This window comes from Falco punctatus (genome assembly GCF_963210335.1).
Source record: "Falco punctatus genome assembly, chromosome: 2".
Taxonomy (NCBI): Eukaryota; Metazoa; Chordata; class Aves; order Falconiformes; family Falconidae; genus Falco; species Falco punctatus.
The window spans coordinates 11,482,111-11,500,634 of record NC_137581.1 but is presented as its reverse complement, the minus strand read 5'-3'; the positions used below and the strand labels follow the sequence as shown (position 1 = coordinate 11,500,634).

At 39.4% G+C, this 18,524-nt stretch overlaps 1 protein-coding gene across 11 annotated transcripts in view; it reads right to left on the bottom strand.

The window, feature by feature from the left end:
- FAT3 (FAT atypical cadherin 3) overlaps positions 1–18,524 on the bottom strand; it is a 416,215-nt gene that overhangs the window by 81,458 nt on the left and 316,233 nt on the right. For all 11 annotated transcript variants that reach the window (XR_013926224.1, XM_080376579.1, XM_080376583.1 and 8 more), the window contains 3 exons: positions 14,305–14,444; positions 4,205–4,480; positions 2,408–2,618 (listed from right to left, as the gene is read on the bottom strand). Coding sequence is in view for 10 of the 11 variants with exons in the window: in XM_080376579.1 (XP_080232705.1) it covers positions 2,408–2,618; positions 4,205–4,480; positions 14,305–14,444 (627 nt within the window). In the remaining variant the exon portion in view is untranslated. The remainder of the gene's footprint in view (positions 1–2,407; positions 2,619–4,204; positions 4,481–14,304; positions 14,445–18,524) is intronic.

The following is an 18,524-nucleotide window of genomic DNA, read 5'->3' as shown; positions in this document are numbered from 1 at the left end:
ATTTTCTTTTAATGGTGATTGTTATAGGTGCTGTGTACAGAGCAGTAAATGTGAAAATTGTAGCTGGGATACTACATAGAATGAAGTGAGTTAATGTGAACTATTTTTAAGATGTAATTCACTATCGGTTGTAAATTCTGGATCCTGGAGGCTAATTTAAGCTACATACTACTGCATGTAGTTCAGTACTGGTACTGGCTTTCTATTTATACCCGTCCTTTCAGATCAGAAAAGTTTACTCCACTAGCTAAAACAAAAATTGTGCTATTCACTGAGGAGCTGAGATTCTGCCAGAGCTACAGATTCTCATAAAGATCATAGTATCTGTCACATTTGCAGACACTACAAATGCTGCTGCAGTTACTTTGTCAGTGCTTGCTAATGCAAATAATTTTTAGCCACTGACTGCCTCATGTAAGGCTGGAGCTGGTTCTTCTCCTTTAGGAGTTTCTTATAAAATTACACAAAAGCTACTCTCTTTGTGCTCTCTTCACATGTAAGGTGATGAAAGTAAATCCCCTAAATGAAAGGGCTGTGTACAATCTGAAAGCTGCACTTAAAATCAGCATCCTCAGCTGCAGATTTTATGGATCATAGAAACTACAGCAGCAGAGGACTGAATTTTGATGCATCTGGGATTGGAACATCTGTGGATAATGAAACTGGGGGAGTGTGTGGCTTACAGTAAATGGAAGCCTGAAGTCTGATACTGCAGGGAGAGCTCATGATGAAACAGGCTGTAGTGGAAGAGAGTTTCTAGAAAAGAGAAAAACATGCAGACTAAAAAGGACCATCTAATAGCTAAAGCATTCTTTCTAACCATATTTTTCTGTCTGCATCATCTATGGTTCTATGACCAGTGTATAGCAGCCATACTCCTAGCATGCCAGGTTGTTTTTCACATTGTGGTGGCACCTATAGGTGACTGGAAAACTAGGAACAGTCTTGGAAAACATTGTCCCAGGAACCTGATCTGGTCAGCTCAGTTCTGTAAGGCACAGTATTGTCCTGCCTTATGTATGTGCCCACATGTAATAGTTCCCCTGATCTAAATAAAAGGCCACTGGAGAATACCGAGAAAGGACTGGTATGACCAAATGCAGTGCATAAAGGAAATACTTGTTTTGTAGTGCTAAGATCTTTGTAGGATCACAAAGGTCTAAGTTCAACAGTTTTAGATGCAAAAGACGTCACCTCCTGGTTTGCTTAAGGGACTCTACTTCCACAAAGCACACAGAGTAGTGACAGAAAAAAGTTCCTTGGGTCTTCTCTAAGATTCAGGTTATATTGGCTTAGTTTAAGGTATGAGCTTGAACTATATGAAGTTAAAGCAGTACGAGAAGGTGTAGATATTCTCATTTCATTACCTATTTCTTGTCATTTAGCCTGTTGCTAATTGATTTAAGCCATTCTAGCTAACAACAAGTCTTTATAATAATATGGAGATAAATAATGATTCTGTAGGATCAGAGCCTAATGCTGGGAAAGGCTTATGATCTGATTAATATGGGGACAATCTGCAGTATATCAGACTTCTTTTTAGGGCAATATAGGTTTCAAGTTTTAATATTATTACAACAGAAAGATTCATACTACTGAGAAGAAAAAAAAAAAAAAAAGCAGGAATGAAACATCAAAAAATCCACAGGTTACAAATTTCTACTTCCTTTTTTTTCCAGGCACCCCTCCTGTATATATGTTAATAGTTTATCTCAGAGATAATTCCTAATTTCAGATCCATATGAGCCAGAGAAAGTTACATTCACTTGCATGTGTGGCAGACATAATGTAAATTTCTCGTGACCATGCTGTTGCTCCAGCAGAGGAATGCTTTCCCTGGCACAGATTATGTGGTGAATGTAAATATCCAGAGTTCCAACTGCAAAACCAATTTTAATCTGGTACCACCATGCTCTCCCTTAGTTTCAAGAGACCTTGTGCCATTAAAATGCTATGGCTCTGCTGACAGAATTTTTTAGCATAGCCTTGGTGTTAGTCTCCATGCTCCTCTGATCCGAGTGTTGGCAAAGATGCCAGGACATACCAGCTGTTGCGGCATTTGCTTCTGGAGGATTCACTGTGTGCTAGACTGAAGCCAGCAACCTGAAAACAAGTCGCTGGCTGTCACTTTCAAGAACCATCTTCTGTAAGGGTTTTGAACCAATGACTTAAGAGGTAAAAGGCTCTGTAACCATCTAGGGAATGTGAATAAGATTCTGTTCTGACAGGTTTTGGCTGGAGTAGCTTAAAAATAAAAACCAACCAACAGGAAGGTGTCTCCTTTGCCCACTCTACAGGGGAAAGTAGACCAAAGAAGCTGACTTGTGTGTCAGGACAGGCCACCATCACAGCGCTGCTCTGTGGACGGCATGAATAATGATGCTACATTTTCAGCCTCTGCCCTAACCTGCTTCAATAGTGTAGACAAGCTCTGCGTTTTCTCCTTTGTCTTTGTCCAAAGCTGTGACCTGCAAGACTGCTGATCCAACTGCTGCTGATTCAAACACTGAGGCTTCATACAACGGGCTGGTAAAGTATGGACTGTGGTCATTTGAGTCTTCCACATTTATGATGACTCTGGCCAGGTTTCTTCTGTAAGGGAATTCTTGATCGCGGACCTATAGAACAAGTGCATAATACACATCTTCATATCCATCTAGTAAAAGTTCATAAATATTACTCATCTGAGTGCTAATAATGCTTTCAGTTCTATTTAATACAAAGTAATAAAAAAAGATCCATTTGTCCCAAAGAACATTCTAAAATAAATGCACATGTGAGACAGCAGACTGTAAAATTAAAGACACTTAGAAAAGCCTAGTGACTTTTTTTTCACTTGTGAAAAAACGCAGGGCAACTAATGATCATGATGTGATTTTTTTAAAGGGGCAACCACATGACATCTTAAATTCAGTTTTAGGCTTACAATAAATACTTTGGTTTTAATACATGCTAAATGGTCATGCCTTTGCCTGGCCTTCCCTTGTTTTATAGCACAGAGGCAAATAAACCTTGCCCATTGTTCCTTCTTTCAAAAAGCTTCAAACAATTTTACCCACTATGATCAGTCATGTGTCAGTCCAGTGGTTGTAGCTGCCAATGGACTTTTTCATCATTATACATGTACATACCTTTTTGAAGATGATGATACCAATAGTAAACAGAGTAGGAATTACTTTAAGAAATGTTGAGCACTCCCAACAGTTTTATCACACCTCTCTAAACCCCATGCAAAATATCTCAGCACTGCTACACCGATAATCCTGCCAACACGATCCCCAATAGCTTGGTTCCTCTTCAAATAGAGCTAAAAAACCTATTGTATCAAGTAGATATCAAAATCAGGCACCAGGAAATGGACCTGTGTCAGCCATGTCTCTCTGTGATCCAGTTTATATTAATTTCTTAGCCTACTTTCAAAGTACTCTGTGAGCTGAGACCCTATTCAGCTCCTGCTTGCTGGATCTCACAGCAGTTCTCCGATTCCAAGTGTCTCCCGTCCAAAGATCTCCCCATGCCTAACACACCATGAATTGTCCCTTTAAAGGCCTCTTCTGCCAGAGTCTTAAGTAATTCAAGAAAATAGCAGACTACAATGTTTAAACTAATGCAGATTATTATTGTTTTTTAGCCTCCAGTCCATAATACACAATCATCACTTGAAAACACACAGACTTTGTTCTGTAATTTAGGCACACTGAGCAAAAAATGGTGGTTAATTTTTTTTCTGCTTACCCAAACATTTGGAAATACAGATGAAAGCTATTTTGTATATCAACAGTTTATGTACTGATGTCTGTAAAAGTAAACTATAAACCAGGCTTGCATTCAGAAAGACTGTAGCATCCTCTATGACAAGAAAGCAGTTATCTCCCTGTGAATAAGTTCTCAAATCACTTTCAGCCTCACTTCAGAAACTCTGAAAATTACCTTGAGTGAGAGGACCAGATGTCAAGAGATTAAATAATTTCCTGCTTGCTCTCCCTCGAGATAGCAAATCATCTCACATTCCACACAATGAATTCAGAATAAGTTTCCCAAAAAGCCCAAATAAAACATGTAAAATAAATACACAGCAGGGCAGACAAGATGAAATTAATGACTACTTGTGCTAAGAGTCCTTTGCTCATGCAAAGACTAAGGCACGTATGCACCTGAAGCAGCAGTGATTGTCTCCTGAGCCAAGTGAATATTGCATTCTTACCATGACATTAAGGATGTGCTTATCTTGAGCTTCGTGGTCTAATCTCTCAGCAGTATAGAGCACCCCAGTGCTGGGATCAATTCTGAATTTTCTCACGCTGACTGTATCGATGCTGCTGTGAATAGTGTAGCTCAACTTATGCTTTTCATCTCTGTCTATAGCTTCAATTTGCAGAATTTCAGTATCAGGGAGGATGTCCTCTGAAATGGTGACATCATAACTTGGTTGAGAGAATTCTGGGCCATTATCATTGTTATCCAACACCTTGATAAGAACCTATAGTTAAAAAAAAAGAAAAGCACTTGAAGTTACTGAAGTCTAGCTAGATTACTGAATAGGCACATAGGGAAATGGAATTTACTTCAGGTGGCTGATGACGTTATGCTGCTGTATGGTGGGACCGAGACACATCATTTAATATTAAATGCTTACTGTTCAGATCAAAAGAAATAGTAAGATACGACTTTGGAGGCAAAATGTTCCTAATTATAAAGACCTACTCAGAGCTTGACAAAGGAGTCTGTATTTTCAGTGTCTATAGACTTGGAAAAGTATTCCTACAATAGTCAGAGGTCAAGGTTTTGCCGTCCCTTACAACTGCTCTGGTTACAAGAGACTTCTAGAGCTATTATGAGATTTCCTTTCCCCTTCGCTATTAATAAGGCTATAAGGAAATCCTTTCCATGTTACTTAAATCTGCTTTCACACAATTAAGATTTGGCTAAATCCTGTGTTGTTTCCTGCCTGATACATTGCATTGGGACATACCAGCGATGTCAAATCGTGACAGAAGTGGAGACTTCAAATTGCTGTTACACCTTAGGCTACGTTAGGACACTTGATGAGGCAAGAACAGGAGACATGACCCAACGACCATGCAAGCCCACCCCACACAGATGAATACATACCACCAAGGACAGGTAATCTCAGGGCACTGGTGACAGGATTATTTTTATGGTTTCATCCTTGCTCTTCCTTTGTCAGTGACGATTGCTTTTATTGCAGACTAGTTCACTTCCCCTCTAACACCTATTTGCCTCCCTTCTGTTGCAGTTTATGAACAGTAGAACTTCTGCTAAAAATGTGAATGAACGCTGTGCCATCTGCTTCAAGTCTGTCTTTAAAACCTCAGTATTGATCCCTAAAGAAACCTGGAGAGGGGGAAGGCAGCCAGGATGCTGCTGTTGCTACCTATTACACCCATTTCAATGCATCACAAGCTGACTCTGGAAACTAATAAGAATCACTATTTCCCAAGCATTGCCTTCCACCAAAAGTTATGTGACTATATGACGTTATGCATGTGTGGCTCCAATGAGGTTTTGTGTTTTCACCACTGGAGGAGTCACTCCCTGGGGAAAATTTGCTTTCCAGACTTCATATGCTATAGATTACTTTGGACAGTGTGGCAGCAAAACCCTTGACAAACTATGCAATACTGAAAGACCAAATACAGAATTGCTTTTTTTTCAGTACTGGAAACAGAAATTACCTTTTGCAGAACATGCCTGTGAAAGGACATACCTAATTTTACAGCGAGTGAAATGGAACCGTCTTTTTCTGCAAAGGTTTTGAAGTAAGAAATAGTCCAATGAACAACATGGGAAAGGCCATGCACAGGACTCTTCCCTTACACTAGGAGACTTGACCCATCCTTCATGATATTTTCTTTGTTGTTCTGAAAAGTACCTGGCTCTTTTTTAAGCAAATTTTATTACTTTGCTTGATCAAGCCCTGTTCACCCATACTTTGTTAACAGAATAAAAATACAGCTATACTTTTACTGCAATACTGCACAAATAGACGCTGGCCTTAGAGAGAAATGAAACTTTAGATTTCCATGATATGTGGAAGGGTTTGCAGAACACGTTACCAGAAGGAACATGAGCAATTGTAAGCAGCAGTCATAATGAACTAGCCTGGGAACTGTTTAAAAGACAGCTGAAATAAAATGCTCTGTCAGTTAAATGGCACAGGACTTTTATGTTGAGTGCATTCCATACGATTTAATTTTCACCAGATTATGGTACGCCAGAGTGAAACAGGGCAAAGCCTATATTAAGTTATGCCTCAGTCTTGGAGAGATAGCAATAACATTAGGGGGAAATATACATTGCTGGACCTATAATAATGATGAAGAGTTACTTAGCTTTTTATATTTTTGCTGTTGCTACACAGTATATCAAGGAGTGTTTCTGATCTGACTGAGGGGAAAAAAAAACCAAACTCACATCTGAAAAATATGTGAAGAAATGCATTGTAATATATGAAAGAAAGCCTGAGGAAAAAATGAAAGCCTTCAACTCTAATAGGACACAGAGCCAGTGCTGAACCACTTTTGTTAGTGTAAGGAGGAGACTACAGCAATGATTTGGGATAATTTGATTACCACTGTTTAATACTTGCACACCCTCAGTCCTTGCCAGGTACCACTGTAACACGGCTGGTTTATTTTACTGCTGCATTGTTAACAGATACCACCACAACTTGTTTTACTGGTAAATAGTGACCAAAACTTTTGTCACGTATCGTTTTAGATACTCTAACAGAGAAGTAAAAACTTCCAAATGGATTTGATTGAAAATACCAATTGTTTGATTCTGCTAATGCTAGTACAGCATGGTCTACCTCGAACAAGAAAGCTGTCATGTGAGGGACAGGCTTGTACCTGTGAATTTGTTTTTAACACTGTTGCGTGCAACCTCAAGCTATTATGTAAAGGGGGAAAAAATGCACAGATTCACACCAATGTGTCTACAGCAGTGACATGCTGTTCTGTTTGTGTGGTTTGTGATCAGTCCATTGCTGGCATTCACTACCCCCTATATCTATCCAGTGTATTTTAGGATCACAGGAACATTGGGAAAACAGAGGAGGGCATAAAGCTTTATCCACCACAAAGCTTGCACCGTGACAGTGCAAACCACGGCTCTGTGATTTATGCCTTCACTAGACTGCACAAACTAAACAGGGTGGGACTGGATCGGCATCAGAGACCAAGGTTAAGCCATGAGACTATGGAAATTACACTGTGGGTTCACAAAGCAGCATTTCTTCCCACTGGAAAAGGTATAGGCCAATGTTCTGATACACAGATATGGACCATGATGGTACTTGGGGAGTGGGAGGCATGGAAAGGGGAAAACATAAAAAAATTGAAGTCCTCATTTACTGTGGTCATCAAACTTACAGGGAACTATGCACTTAAAATTGCTTTATAGTTTCCAGAAAATAACCTCTATTTTTTGTCTTTTTTTTTTCTTTCTTTCTTCCCGCCCCCCCCCCCCCCCCCCCCCCCTTTCACTTCATATCTACTGTAAAACTGATCAAGTGTCTGTTTAAGTGGCAGGCATCTTCCTCCCCAGAGATGACAGTATTTTAATGATTTGTCAAGTAATCTACATTGAAATACGCATTATTTATTACATACTCTGCATTTCAACAGCCACTTCCATCTGGAGATGGAAGGCGGTGGGTAAGAGATGCTGATGAATAAAGAGGTCATTATTGAGTCTCTATCTCTTCTATTAAAGCAGTTAAGAGCATTTCTAATTTTTTGTCAGATGTCCCTCAAAATCCCCAAGAGTCAACTGTAATATTAACATTACGGTCTCTCATTTACTAGAGGGGGGTGGATTTTCCTTGCAACAATAGAAAGTTATTTTATATATGGGAATACTGATTATACAGAGCTCAGTTAAACTCACAAGCTATGGAAAAGGAGGAAATGGAACTCCTTTTATGTTCTTAAAAATGTAACTGTCTTGGGAGCTACCTGAAACAAAATCAGGTAACAGAACATGGGGCTTAAGTGCCGTTTTAAATAGATTTTAGTCCTTCAATCCTTAAAACATTTTTGAGAAGCAAGTGGCTATTATCCTCATCCTTTGCCCAGGAAAACACTGCCTTGCAGAACGAGTCAATGACTTAACCAAAGCTACATGGGAAGTACCATGGCAAAGCTGGCAAAGATGTTTTAGGCTTATTTTAGAGCCACCCCCCTTTTATTAGGTCACCTTAAAATGCTACATTCCTATGCAGAAGATTTCCTGGTCCAGCAGGATGACTTCTGGTAAGGTGTTACTTAAAAAAAAGGGGCAACCTTTTCCTTTAATAATAGACAACTGTTACACTGACATGGACACCAGGCTCATAGAAAACCTGATCCTACAAACACATGCAAAGTTGAGTAAGCCAAATGCCAGCAGATTGTTAATATGAGGAAAGTTACTCAAATTCATTTAACGGCTGCCAAACTTAGGCATAAAATCTTGGCACTACTGGCAAATTTCCCATTGACTTCAAAAGGGCCAGCGCTTTGCTCCTTGAAGCCTTAAGCTTTAGCCAGCCTGTAGCATATCTTTCACCCAAAATCAAGTGTTATCCTACTGAAGTGACTCACAGTGTGTAATTTAATACTTCCTTCATATTTATTTCCAAATGGAAGACATGGCAAGAACGAGCTGTGTTGCATAAATATTTTTCATTACTGTGTAGGTGCCTGGGGTATTATGCTGCAACAACACCCGTTGTGTAAAATCAAAGACAGGCTTTAAAAGGTTCCCAACACATCTCCAAAAGGTGATGAATGGGAATGTTTACTATTTGTTTGCTTCTAAATAGGGATTCCTCTTTGCTGAGGACTGTGCAAGGTTACTGGCTAAACCACTTTTCATAGACAAACATTAGCTGCAAGTCTTTTTTCCTTGCTCATAAAGCAAGCACACAGCAAAGCAGTCTCTGCCTGGTTATCCTTGAAAGCTCGTATCTTCTCCAGCGCATCGCAGGCTTCAGAAAGGCAGGCTTGCCTCCTTCTGCTTCCATTGTGCAGAGCCTAATTTATAGTCCGAACAAGCGTCTTGCTATAAAAGATTTGCTTCTCCCTGCTCACTTCCTATTTCCCACAGTTAAAGCAAGTTTCAAATAAAGGATTCACAGGCCTCCAAGCTTACAAATTAGGCGAAGTAACACTCAGAGCATTAGCAAAGACTTTGTATTCAAAATGGTAAGTGAAAGGCCTAAAGAAATACAATCAAATCAAAGCAGGACAAAACCTAATGCAGGAAGTCTTTCCAAAGCTGTTTTTAATGCTGCTCATCACAAACACCTTTGGTTTAGGCACAAATACATTTGAGTGAAAACTGGATAAATGCCAGGAGCTGCTTTAGACATTTGAAGCTGGAAGAATCTGCTTGGCTAATTGCTCGGTCTGGGCACAGTGTTGTAGTACAACTTATTAAGTGCCTGAATTGCTTAAACTCAGCTTACACTTTTGTATGGGTTTTGAAAACCCATTTTGATTTAATATTGCTTTCAACAGTGTTACCACACAGCTTTATTTGCTACTTCCTGACAAGTTCTTCTCTCCTCCAAACCCCAGCCTTAACAGAAAAATGCAAACAGTTTCTTTCCCAACCTTAGTGGACTGTTATTTACACTGTACCATGCCCCTTGTGTTATGTTAGAATGGGGGGAAAAGTCTTTGTTTCCACAGGCAAGGCACTGCTGAGGCTGCTGGATGGGACAGAAAAAAAATAATAATCAAGGACTGCGTTGGTTCTAGTTGGGAGGAAACATTCAACTGCGCAGAAGTGAAAAACTGAATTGAAACTCCATCTTTTCTGGTCCATCATAGAAGAGTCCACAGACCAAAACCTCTTCTGGCAGTCTCTAACTAACATCTGATCTACATTTTGGCCATGGTCCTCTAAGAAGAGCTTTTCACCATTCCGTTAAAAGAACCACCCTCGCTGGAGGTGATCAATCAGCTCCTCTTTGTTAAGAAACAGTCCTATAAAGAAAAGGCGTTCTCTGAAAGGTGAGATCATGTTTGGTATCCTGAAACTCACTGCTGAAGGTCAATTCTGAGCGGAGGAATAAATACAAGACCACAGCCCTCTGCAACGAGAGACAGAAAGGGACAATGAGCAGTAACTCCTCTTGTCTGCTCCTCCAGCCTGGTTGGCTCCAGCTGAAGGTATTACAAGTGACCAGCTACAACAAATTTTCAGAGGGAACTGCATGTTCCTCTCTGAATGTCCACTCTACTGGGAAACAGTGAGTCCAGATCTTGTTCACTTCTTCAAATTACAGTTTTGCAATAAGGGAAACTGAGGCATTTTTTGCCTCCTGGCTTGGAAGCATCAGCCTTCATGCTTTAAAGCATCTTTTTTATAGTGGTTAGGATGATGAGAAATAAGGAGGAGGTATGAAAATAAGCAAGAAGTAAAACCGTCTTCTTCACATAATACCATGCCTCAAGGATTCTTTTCTTAAAAAAAAATAATTATCCGCTAGTACAACATTCTCAATAAAAGTGAAAAATTATCATCACTTAGATGATTGTTCCCTACTGTACTCTACTTCTGTGGGTATTTTAACAAAACTCAAGTGTGGACTACACAGAAGTAAATAAATGGCATTCCTATGTTGTGCTTGGATGTAAAAGATCTGAATTCAGTTAAAAAAAAAAAAAGGGCGGCTTTTGGATAAGCCTGACTTATGACTAAGAGAACCTCTAACATTACACAGTCAAAAGTTTGTCAAGATTGTGGCAGGAGTAGGCATTTAGATGCCATTACTCTGATTTCTTGCTCTTGAGAGTCCTCTCTGTTCACACGAGGGCAAAAGCCCCTTTCCCAGCCTGAAGGGAGGTGGTGGCAGTGGCAAGGAGCAGGGTCAGTGCGGGGAGCTGCTGTCCTGGCTTTCTCCAGCGCATGGGATCAGAAGCCCCATCCACTCCCCAAGGCCAACAGCTTGCCTGGCAGCTGCAGGAATCAGGTTTCATGGGGATTTAGAGCAAATGTATGCCCTCAGCCTTTAATAAATTACCACGTGGCCTTGAGCGATGACGAATTAAGCTAAAGGAAAAAACCAAAAGCTCTCCCTGGCTAAGTCAGGAGACTTAGCCTTCCTAGAAGTTAATAAACGTGACAGAAGCTTTATACCCACACTTTAAATATATAAATCAAACAAGTCAACATTTCTTCATCTTTCGCTCCCTCCATCTCCCCCCCTCACAGCTGTCCTGCCAGGATGGCTGAAGCTCAGCTGGACAGGCAGCACGGTGAGCGGCAGCCGCTCCCGAAGTCCTGGCGCTTTGGTTCTCACTTAGGAGACTGTATTCCTTTTTGAAATCCTGATCATGCCCAAACCCAACAGGTTTTCAGTTACAAAGGAAGTTGGTGATTTAATTTTTTTATATATATATAATATTCCCCAAGTTCTTTTTGCCTTTTTTTTTCACAACAGAACACCATTAATACAACAGATTAACTTTTAAATCAAAATTATTTCCTTCCTCTCGCAGTACGGTGGTGAACCACGTGCGAAGTGAGGCATGAAAGCAGTGAACAGTTTATCAGGGCTTAAGGCATGCAGGAACATTGGTGAAGAAACTTCTGCAAGTCCATGTTAGGGATCATGTTACTGAAGCAAGAATCTTTGGCATTTTTACACAGTGTTTTACCACCTCCAACTGTGTAATAGACAAAAGGCCAGAAAGAGATAAAGGAAACAGGTGCAGCAGAATAAAAAGCAAGACTGTTCCATTTGGCATGGTAATGATCAGCTGCTTCATAATAAACCACTGCACTTTGAGAGGGGGGCTTTACATTATTTTAATGTTTACAAGAGGATGACTTTACATATTTGCTTTCTACCCACTTCCTCTTCTACCATATCTTTCTGCAGCTACACTGAAAAATGCAGGTGGTACTGTGTATACGAGACAAAATACTTACAATGTCATTTTACCAAAACTCAGAACAAGGCCGCTAAGAGCCATCAGTACATGCTTTTTTGACTCTTTCTATGACTTATCTTACTTAACCTATCAGTTTTTTTATTATTATTATTGTTCTAAAAGGAAATAAAGATGAATAAGGTAACCAGAGGCTCCAAAGTACAGTAAAAAATACATATGAAAGTTTTGTAAAGGGGAGAGATAATTAGGAAGGCCATAATTCTGGCAGCTTTGAGATAACAATCGCTTTTGAAATCTCTGTTGTGAAGACCAAAAGAAACACATTCTTAGATGTTTTCTGGGCCACAATTAAATTCTTAAGCAGTATCCAAATGGAGATGGGGAGGTGGAGTAAAGCAGGTACTGTACCCACCAATGATTATTTCACGCTATACTATTGCAGTCGTAAATGACTATCTTAACATTTTTAAATAGGTCACATCACTGTTACAAAGAATGCTCAGGCTTCTTTTAGAATGCAACAGATTTACTGAAATATGTTTTTACCATATGCTTTAATTAAAAATGTGGCTTTTTCATCAGAATAGGCTTTGAGGACTGTCATAGGGGTAAACTTATTAAATTAAAAGCAGCAAAAACAATAAACATAATATCCATGAGAAAAGGAATTACTTGTATCCAGCCTGTTTGAAATTCCCTGTGCTTTTTAATATTTGTTAGGCTGAAATGTTTGCAAGAAAAAAAATGTAGTGTTAGGGATTCAACACCACATTTCTGAAATGTGGACTGAGAGTGTTGCCAAGACTAAAAAACAAAGCAAACCAAAAAAACTACTCAAGAGCTGAAGAAAATGTCTTATGGAAAGGAAACATAAAGAGGTCAGTCACTCTCCTTTGCTTGTCTACCGGAAGACTAGGAACTAGGAGGTGACTTGACTATTCTGATTAAGTGCCTTCCTGGGGAGAAAATACTGTTTTTTAAAGAGCTCTTTAATTGAGCAGAGAAAGGCATAACAGGGAATACAGGCCAGATATAATCAAGTTAAAAATAAGGGATGTTTTTTAGCAGAGATGCAATTAATTACTGAAACTAACAGGGGAAATAGCAGACTTCCTACCACCCAACTGACTATCAAATAATGTTTTCTTATCAAGGGTGGATTATCAGAAGAAATTGTCAGATAGGGATACTTAGAGATTTCAGGGCTGGTTATAAACAGGAATTCAGACCAAGAAAGCACACAATGATTTAACAGTCTCTTAGGAAATCTCTTGGTGGTGTGACTCTGAATACAGATTTACATCTGAACCATTTGAGCAAAAAGGCAAGGTAAAACAGAAGCATCTGCGTGTGCATGCATATATGTAAATATAAAAAATGTTTGGGCCTTCCTTCTGCATTATAAAGAAGCAAACAACATCACAAACTTATTTCTTTCATTTCCTCTACAAACCACATTTAATCTGGGATTTGAGGCTGCACACTGATGTCCTCTACCAGTATGTATTTTTTCCTATGTGTCAAATAATACTCATGCTATAGGTATGCTTATACATGGGCAGTAATTCAGATGTAGGATTTCAGGCCATAGCTAATCCATACTCCACAACTCCACTTGGTATTGATGAATTTTTCTCTTTGGAGTCTCCCTGGTGCCACTTGCACCGTGGAGTCCCTGTCCTTGTGCCATGACCCTGACCCAACTCCAGACTGGTTCCCAGTGAAGAGATACCCAGGCTCTGAGTCAGGGTCTCTCTGACAAGGATGTGTCAGAGCCAGCATTATCCCAGCCCTTCACGTTTATCTGACCTGACTTTTTAATTGCTGAAAGGCACTGAGCCTGATAAGCAAGCCTGGTTTTAAAGGGTTCACTGGGGCTTTTCCCTCAAAGACAATGTAATTGCAGGCAGTGACACTAAAGGAGAGATCCTCTGAATTTTAAGTTTCACCTCTGAATAATTTCTTCTCTGAACAATTGATCCTGTGTCCCACATTTGGGTCTTGGGAGGATAAGAGGTATAAACTCCATTTAATACAATCAATAGCAATATGACCCCACACTGCAGAAGCACTATTGTATTTTGGACCATTATGGGGTAATACAATTGTCAAAATCTAAGCTTCACTGCCTGTGACAGGGACTCCCTCAGCTGGAAGAAGGCAAATTACTTTTGTGTGAGCATGAAGAGGACAAAAGGAGAAATAACGCTTTGAAACCTTCAACAGCCAATCCTTTACAACCAGATGGAAAGGCTCTGGAAAATATCCCCTCCATTAGTTAATGGTGGTCTCAAAGGATGAGGTTTAATCTGAATGGCAAAATTATTAATTTTTATATCATATACATTCCACTAACAAATGAAAAACTTGCCAAGAAAGGAATGTGATATTCTACCTGAGTCGTGGCAATGTTTGTTCCATCGGTGACCTCCACAGTCATATTATATATTGACCTCTGCTCTGCATCCAAGGGCTTTGCAATGACAATAGTGCCCACTCCCTTCTCCGCGTCGAAAGAACTATCGTAATTCCCTCCTAATTGTTGCACAAAAATACAATTAAATTAGCCATGTCTGGAAAATTTCCATTGAAAATGTTCCTAGAAGTGGGCATATCTGTTTACTGGCATCCATCTTAACGGCTTGCCTTAGCATATACACAGTACATCTACTGATACTTCTTTGTTCATAACTCAATTATATTTCAAAGCAGTTTGTATATTGGAAAGCAGATATCATTAAAATGCACTGCAAGAAAAAAAAATCTAGCAGTATATTTAAGTGAACCATAACTGAGTCTATAAAAAGAATCAAATGGCTATAAGCCCATAAGATGTGTGCCCTTGTAGTTTGGATAATGAACAAGCACAATTATCTTTTTGTATAAAAATCATTTTAAGAAGATTTTATTCTGCAAATTTTATTTTCAGGGAATTCTCACTGATGCTCGTGGGTGAAAAGACTAGCAACCGAGTCTTGAAAAATTACAATTATGATCAATTTAAAAAATGCAAATAGAGATTTGTTATGTTAATTTCAAGGACAATGAGAATTACTGGCAGCAAAGGTCAAATTCTACTAGTCTTTTAGGAATTATTCAAACAGATCTGACAGGATACACATCCTAAATTCCTTTCCATTAAAAGAACCCTCATAAAGCACTGTTCTGAAACTAATATCCCCCTATCCTGTCACACACTGAATGATGCAGCAGTGGGAAAACCCTCCTGAGTCTCCGGTAAAAGAAAAAAAAAAGGAAAAAGAAAAAAAAAATCTATTAATAAGTAAGAGAAAGCCATACATAATTTGAGATTAAAGGGTTACAGGATTTCTCAGCCACAGCTACAGTTTATAAAATAGAACCACTCATTATGTTAAAAAATAAAGCACACACTCCCTGCTGCTAAGCTGCTTATTACTCACTCATCTATAAAGTGGAATTTGTTATGAGTTGACTCTGAAATTTCTGGAGTCTGGGGACAGGGAAAGGTGGAACACACTGCTGACAAACGAATTTTGAGGTATATTCATCACACAGCAATGTAATGCACTAGCTACAGTCTCTGACAGCCCAGTTCCTACAAAGCAGAAAAGGCTTTCAAACCCCACTGGTTATAAAACTTGTGTAAGAGCTGATCAGATCTTTTGAGATTAGATCCACTGGTAGAAAAACATCCATTCCATTGACTTAGCTCTCGTGCAATATATATGTAGAGATACATGTTTGAAAGGCTGGTGTTTGATCATTGAATGGCTCTCATTTTAGGGTGGGGGACAGAGAAGAGGACAGCCTTCCCTGCTCTACCATCAAGTCTTGCACCTGCACGGTTTGTTGACTGACAACAGGCATTAATTTCAGAAAGTCATGCATTTAGGGAGAGGGAAAAGGCTTGGGCCTTCCAAGAAGCTGAAGTTTAAGAGTAACCACAGCAAAATCACAGCCCCTGAATTCCTTACGTTGAAGTCCTCACTTTTCTCTACCTCTTGCACAGGTTATTGCAAAGAAAGGGGAAGGTAGAAAAGTGCTGCTCAACCCGTATCTGCCTTGGAGGCCATTCAGGGATGGGGAGAAGAAAGAGGGAGGAAGAATAAGAGTGCAGGTGACCTATGCAAAGGAAAGGCAGAACTGGTGAACTTCTGCCCACTGAAATAATCCAAACGTAGTCATTTCAGATGTGCCAACAGACTTCCCTATGCTGAATATATGTACATACATATATACAGCTCTAAGCCTAACAGATGGAGCTGTGGTTTTCCAGGAACACATTGACACTGGATCTGCCCTGGTTTGTGGTGGATAGAGACATTGCTTATTCCCCAACCTAATTCTGCAAGCTCAAATTGCATATTTTTCTCAATTGAGATGTATATATATATAAAGCACACTGTTTGAAACTAGGAAAAAAAGCATAATTGTTCTTGACATTGAAGCAATAGCAAGGTATTTGGACATTGATCCTGTCTTCAGTGTTGTTTTTGTTTTGTTTTTTTGTCTTTTTTTTTTTGGTTGGTTTTTTTTTTTTAAGTTTGTCTGGAAGAAAAAGATGACGTCTTCCAATTAATGTTTTAAATTGATTTGCTTGAGAAAAATCATACCATAAAAACCAACTCCGAAAAAAGCCTCCTTTGAAGAAAAGAGTTTGAGATTCTTGCAAGGAAATCTCTGCTGAAATGAAGCTAGCCTTGGGACAGTAGGAACTTTGCAAAGAGAATGTTTCATATTGATAACCATGAAAACAAAATGAAAGTCTATACTTCAAGATGCTTAATAACCATCTTAATGAGCGATCAAAAATTATATGCTATCTACTGGCATACGCTTTCAAAGAAACCCTGCCTTCAATACTTCCAAGAAGTAACATGGAAGGATTAGCAATAAATGTTTTAAATTCCCTTCTTCTGTTGGCTTAGAGCTGGGTTTGCAGGGTACTGTGGAGTGTATTGCAGATACACTGACTTCTTCAAGCCATTTTCATTAAGTGAAGTATATTTTTCCCCTAAAATAAGAACTGAATCCATCATATGAGTTTTTTGTGTTATTCACATCTTCGGAAATGGTCTAGTGACAAGCAAATAAATCTTGGTTGCTAGCCACCCCAATCTAGCCTACACTTGTAACTAAACAGGCAATGCACTTTATTTTACACTGATTCATTTTCTATTAAACAAGGCAGAAACTGCATCATACACTGAGACAGAGATGAATCAGAGAGCATCCAGCTGTGAGATTTGTGATTATAATCTCTTTTGGAGTGAAAACCTGATTTATTCCTGATTCAGCCTGGTACTTTTTAACAGACCATGGTCAGATGAAGAGCCACTGAACTTCTGGGAATACTGCCTGATACTGGGTCCTGCCTCTCATCTGCACTACTAGAGGCAGTCTGGAAATGCTTCGCACTCCTCCTCTGCCTTCATATACCTACACAACAGGTTCTCATATGATGAATGCTTCTTGCACTTAAGCACTGAAGAATGATTAATGAATTGGGCATAAATGCTAAAGTCTTAAGAGTCTTACAGACATGTTAAGTCTATGCAAGACCTACTATGAAGCACCCAGACAAGCACCCAACACAATTATCTTTGAAAGACAGGTGCTGGAGAGGCACGGAGAGAGAGAAAACATTCTTGTGTAAAACAAAAGGACTCCTGTCTTAAAAACTCCTGCAGCCGAACTATTCTGGGAACTCCATGTGAAACCACTTCCTTCCAAAGGTGCTCATGTTGAGGTGGGAGGACTGAGCCCGTAGGAGGTGACAGCTGGGAAGGTGACAACTTCACACATTTCTGGGGTACTTGAAGCTGGTTTTCAGAAGTATGCTGCCAGGTAACTACCAACCCTTTTGAAGCGAGCTCAACTGCAGTGCTGTAAGCTCCCACGGTATCAGTTTTACCAATGTTACTAGCGGCCATTTAACATTTCCTTTGATCACAATCTTAGGATGAAAGGGGGCTAAGGATGATGAAATTTTGTTCAGCTACTCAGTTTTATTAATGTGAATTTTTATTGCTTATTCCATTTTCCAACATATGGCACACACTTCCCTTTTTATTGTCTACTAAAACCTGCTTTCAGATACAAGATATGTAGAAGCTCTCTTTGCTAATGTGCTTGCAATTGCATTAAGAAAGAAATATTTCAAATGAAGACAATACATTGTGAGTTCCTCGGGCACTTTGGGAAAATCAACAATAAAGAAGGCAAGATGACTGAACTGACAAGTTGGACAGACAGGTTGTCCTGAGAAAGCATTTTGACACTGAATGACCTCAGAAAGATGTGGATTATCTGTTGTTTGCACTACTATTGCAGGCTAAGATGTCCCGCTGATATATCTTCAATACAGATTAAAGACTTCCCTTAAAAGACCCTGATTAAACTGAAGTGCTTTGAGTGGGATTTTATGAAAAGTCCACATCTACTTGCAATACCATCTTTGGATGAGAAGACTTACCATGTTGGGATGATATAAATAATCTAGAAAGTGCTTTTTCTCTCTAATTGACTGCTAAGATTCTCAAAGGAACCTAGCACAGATAGTTATGTCTACACTTGGGATACCTAAAGTTCACTGAGATGAATTCCACCCATTCTTTCTTGAGATCGATATTA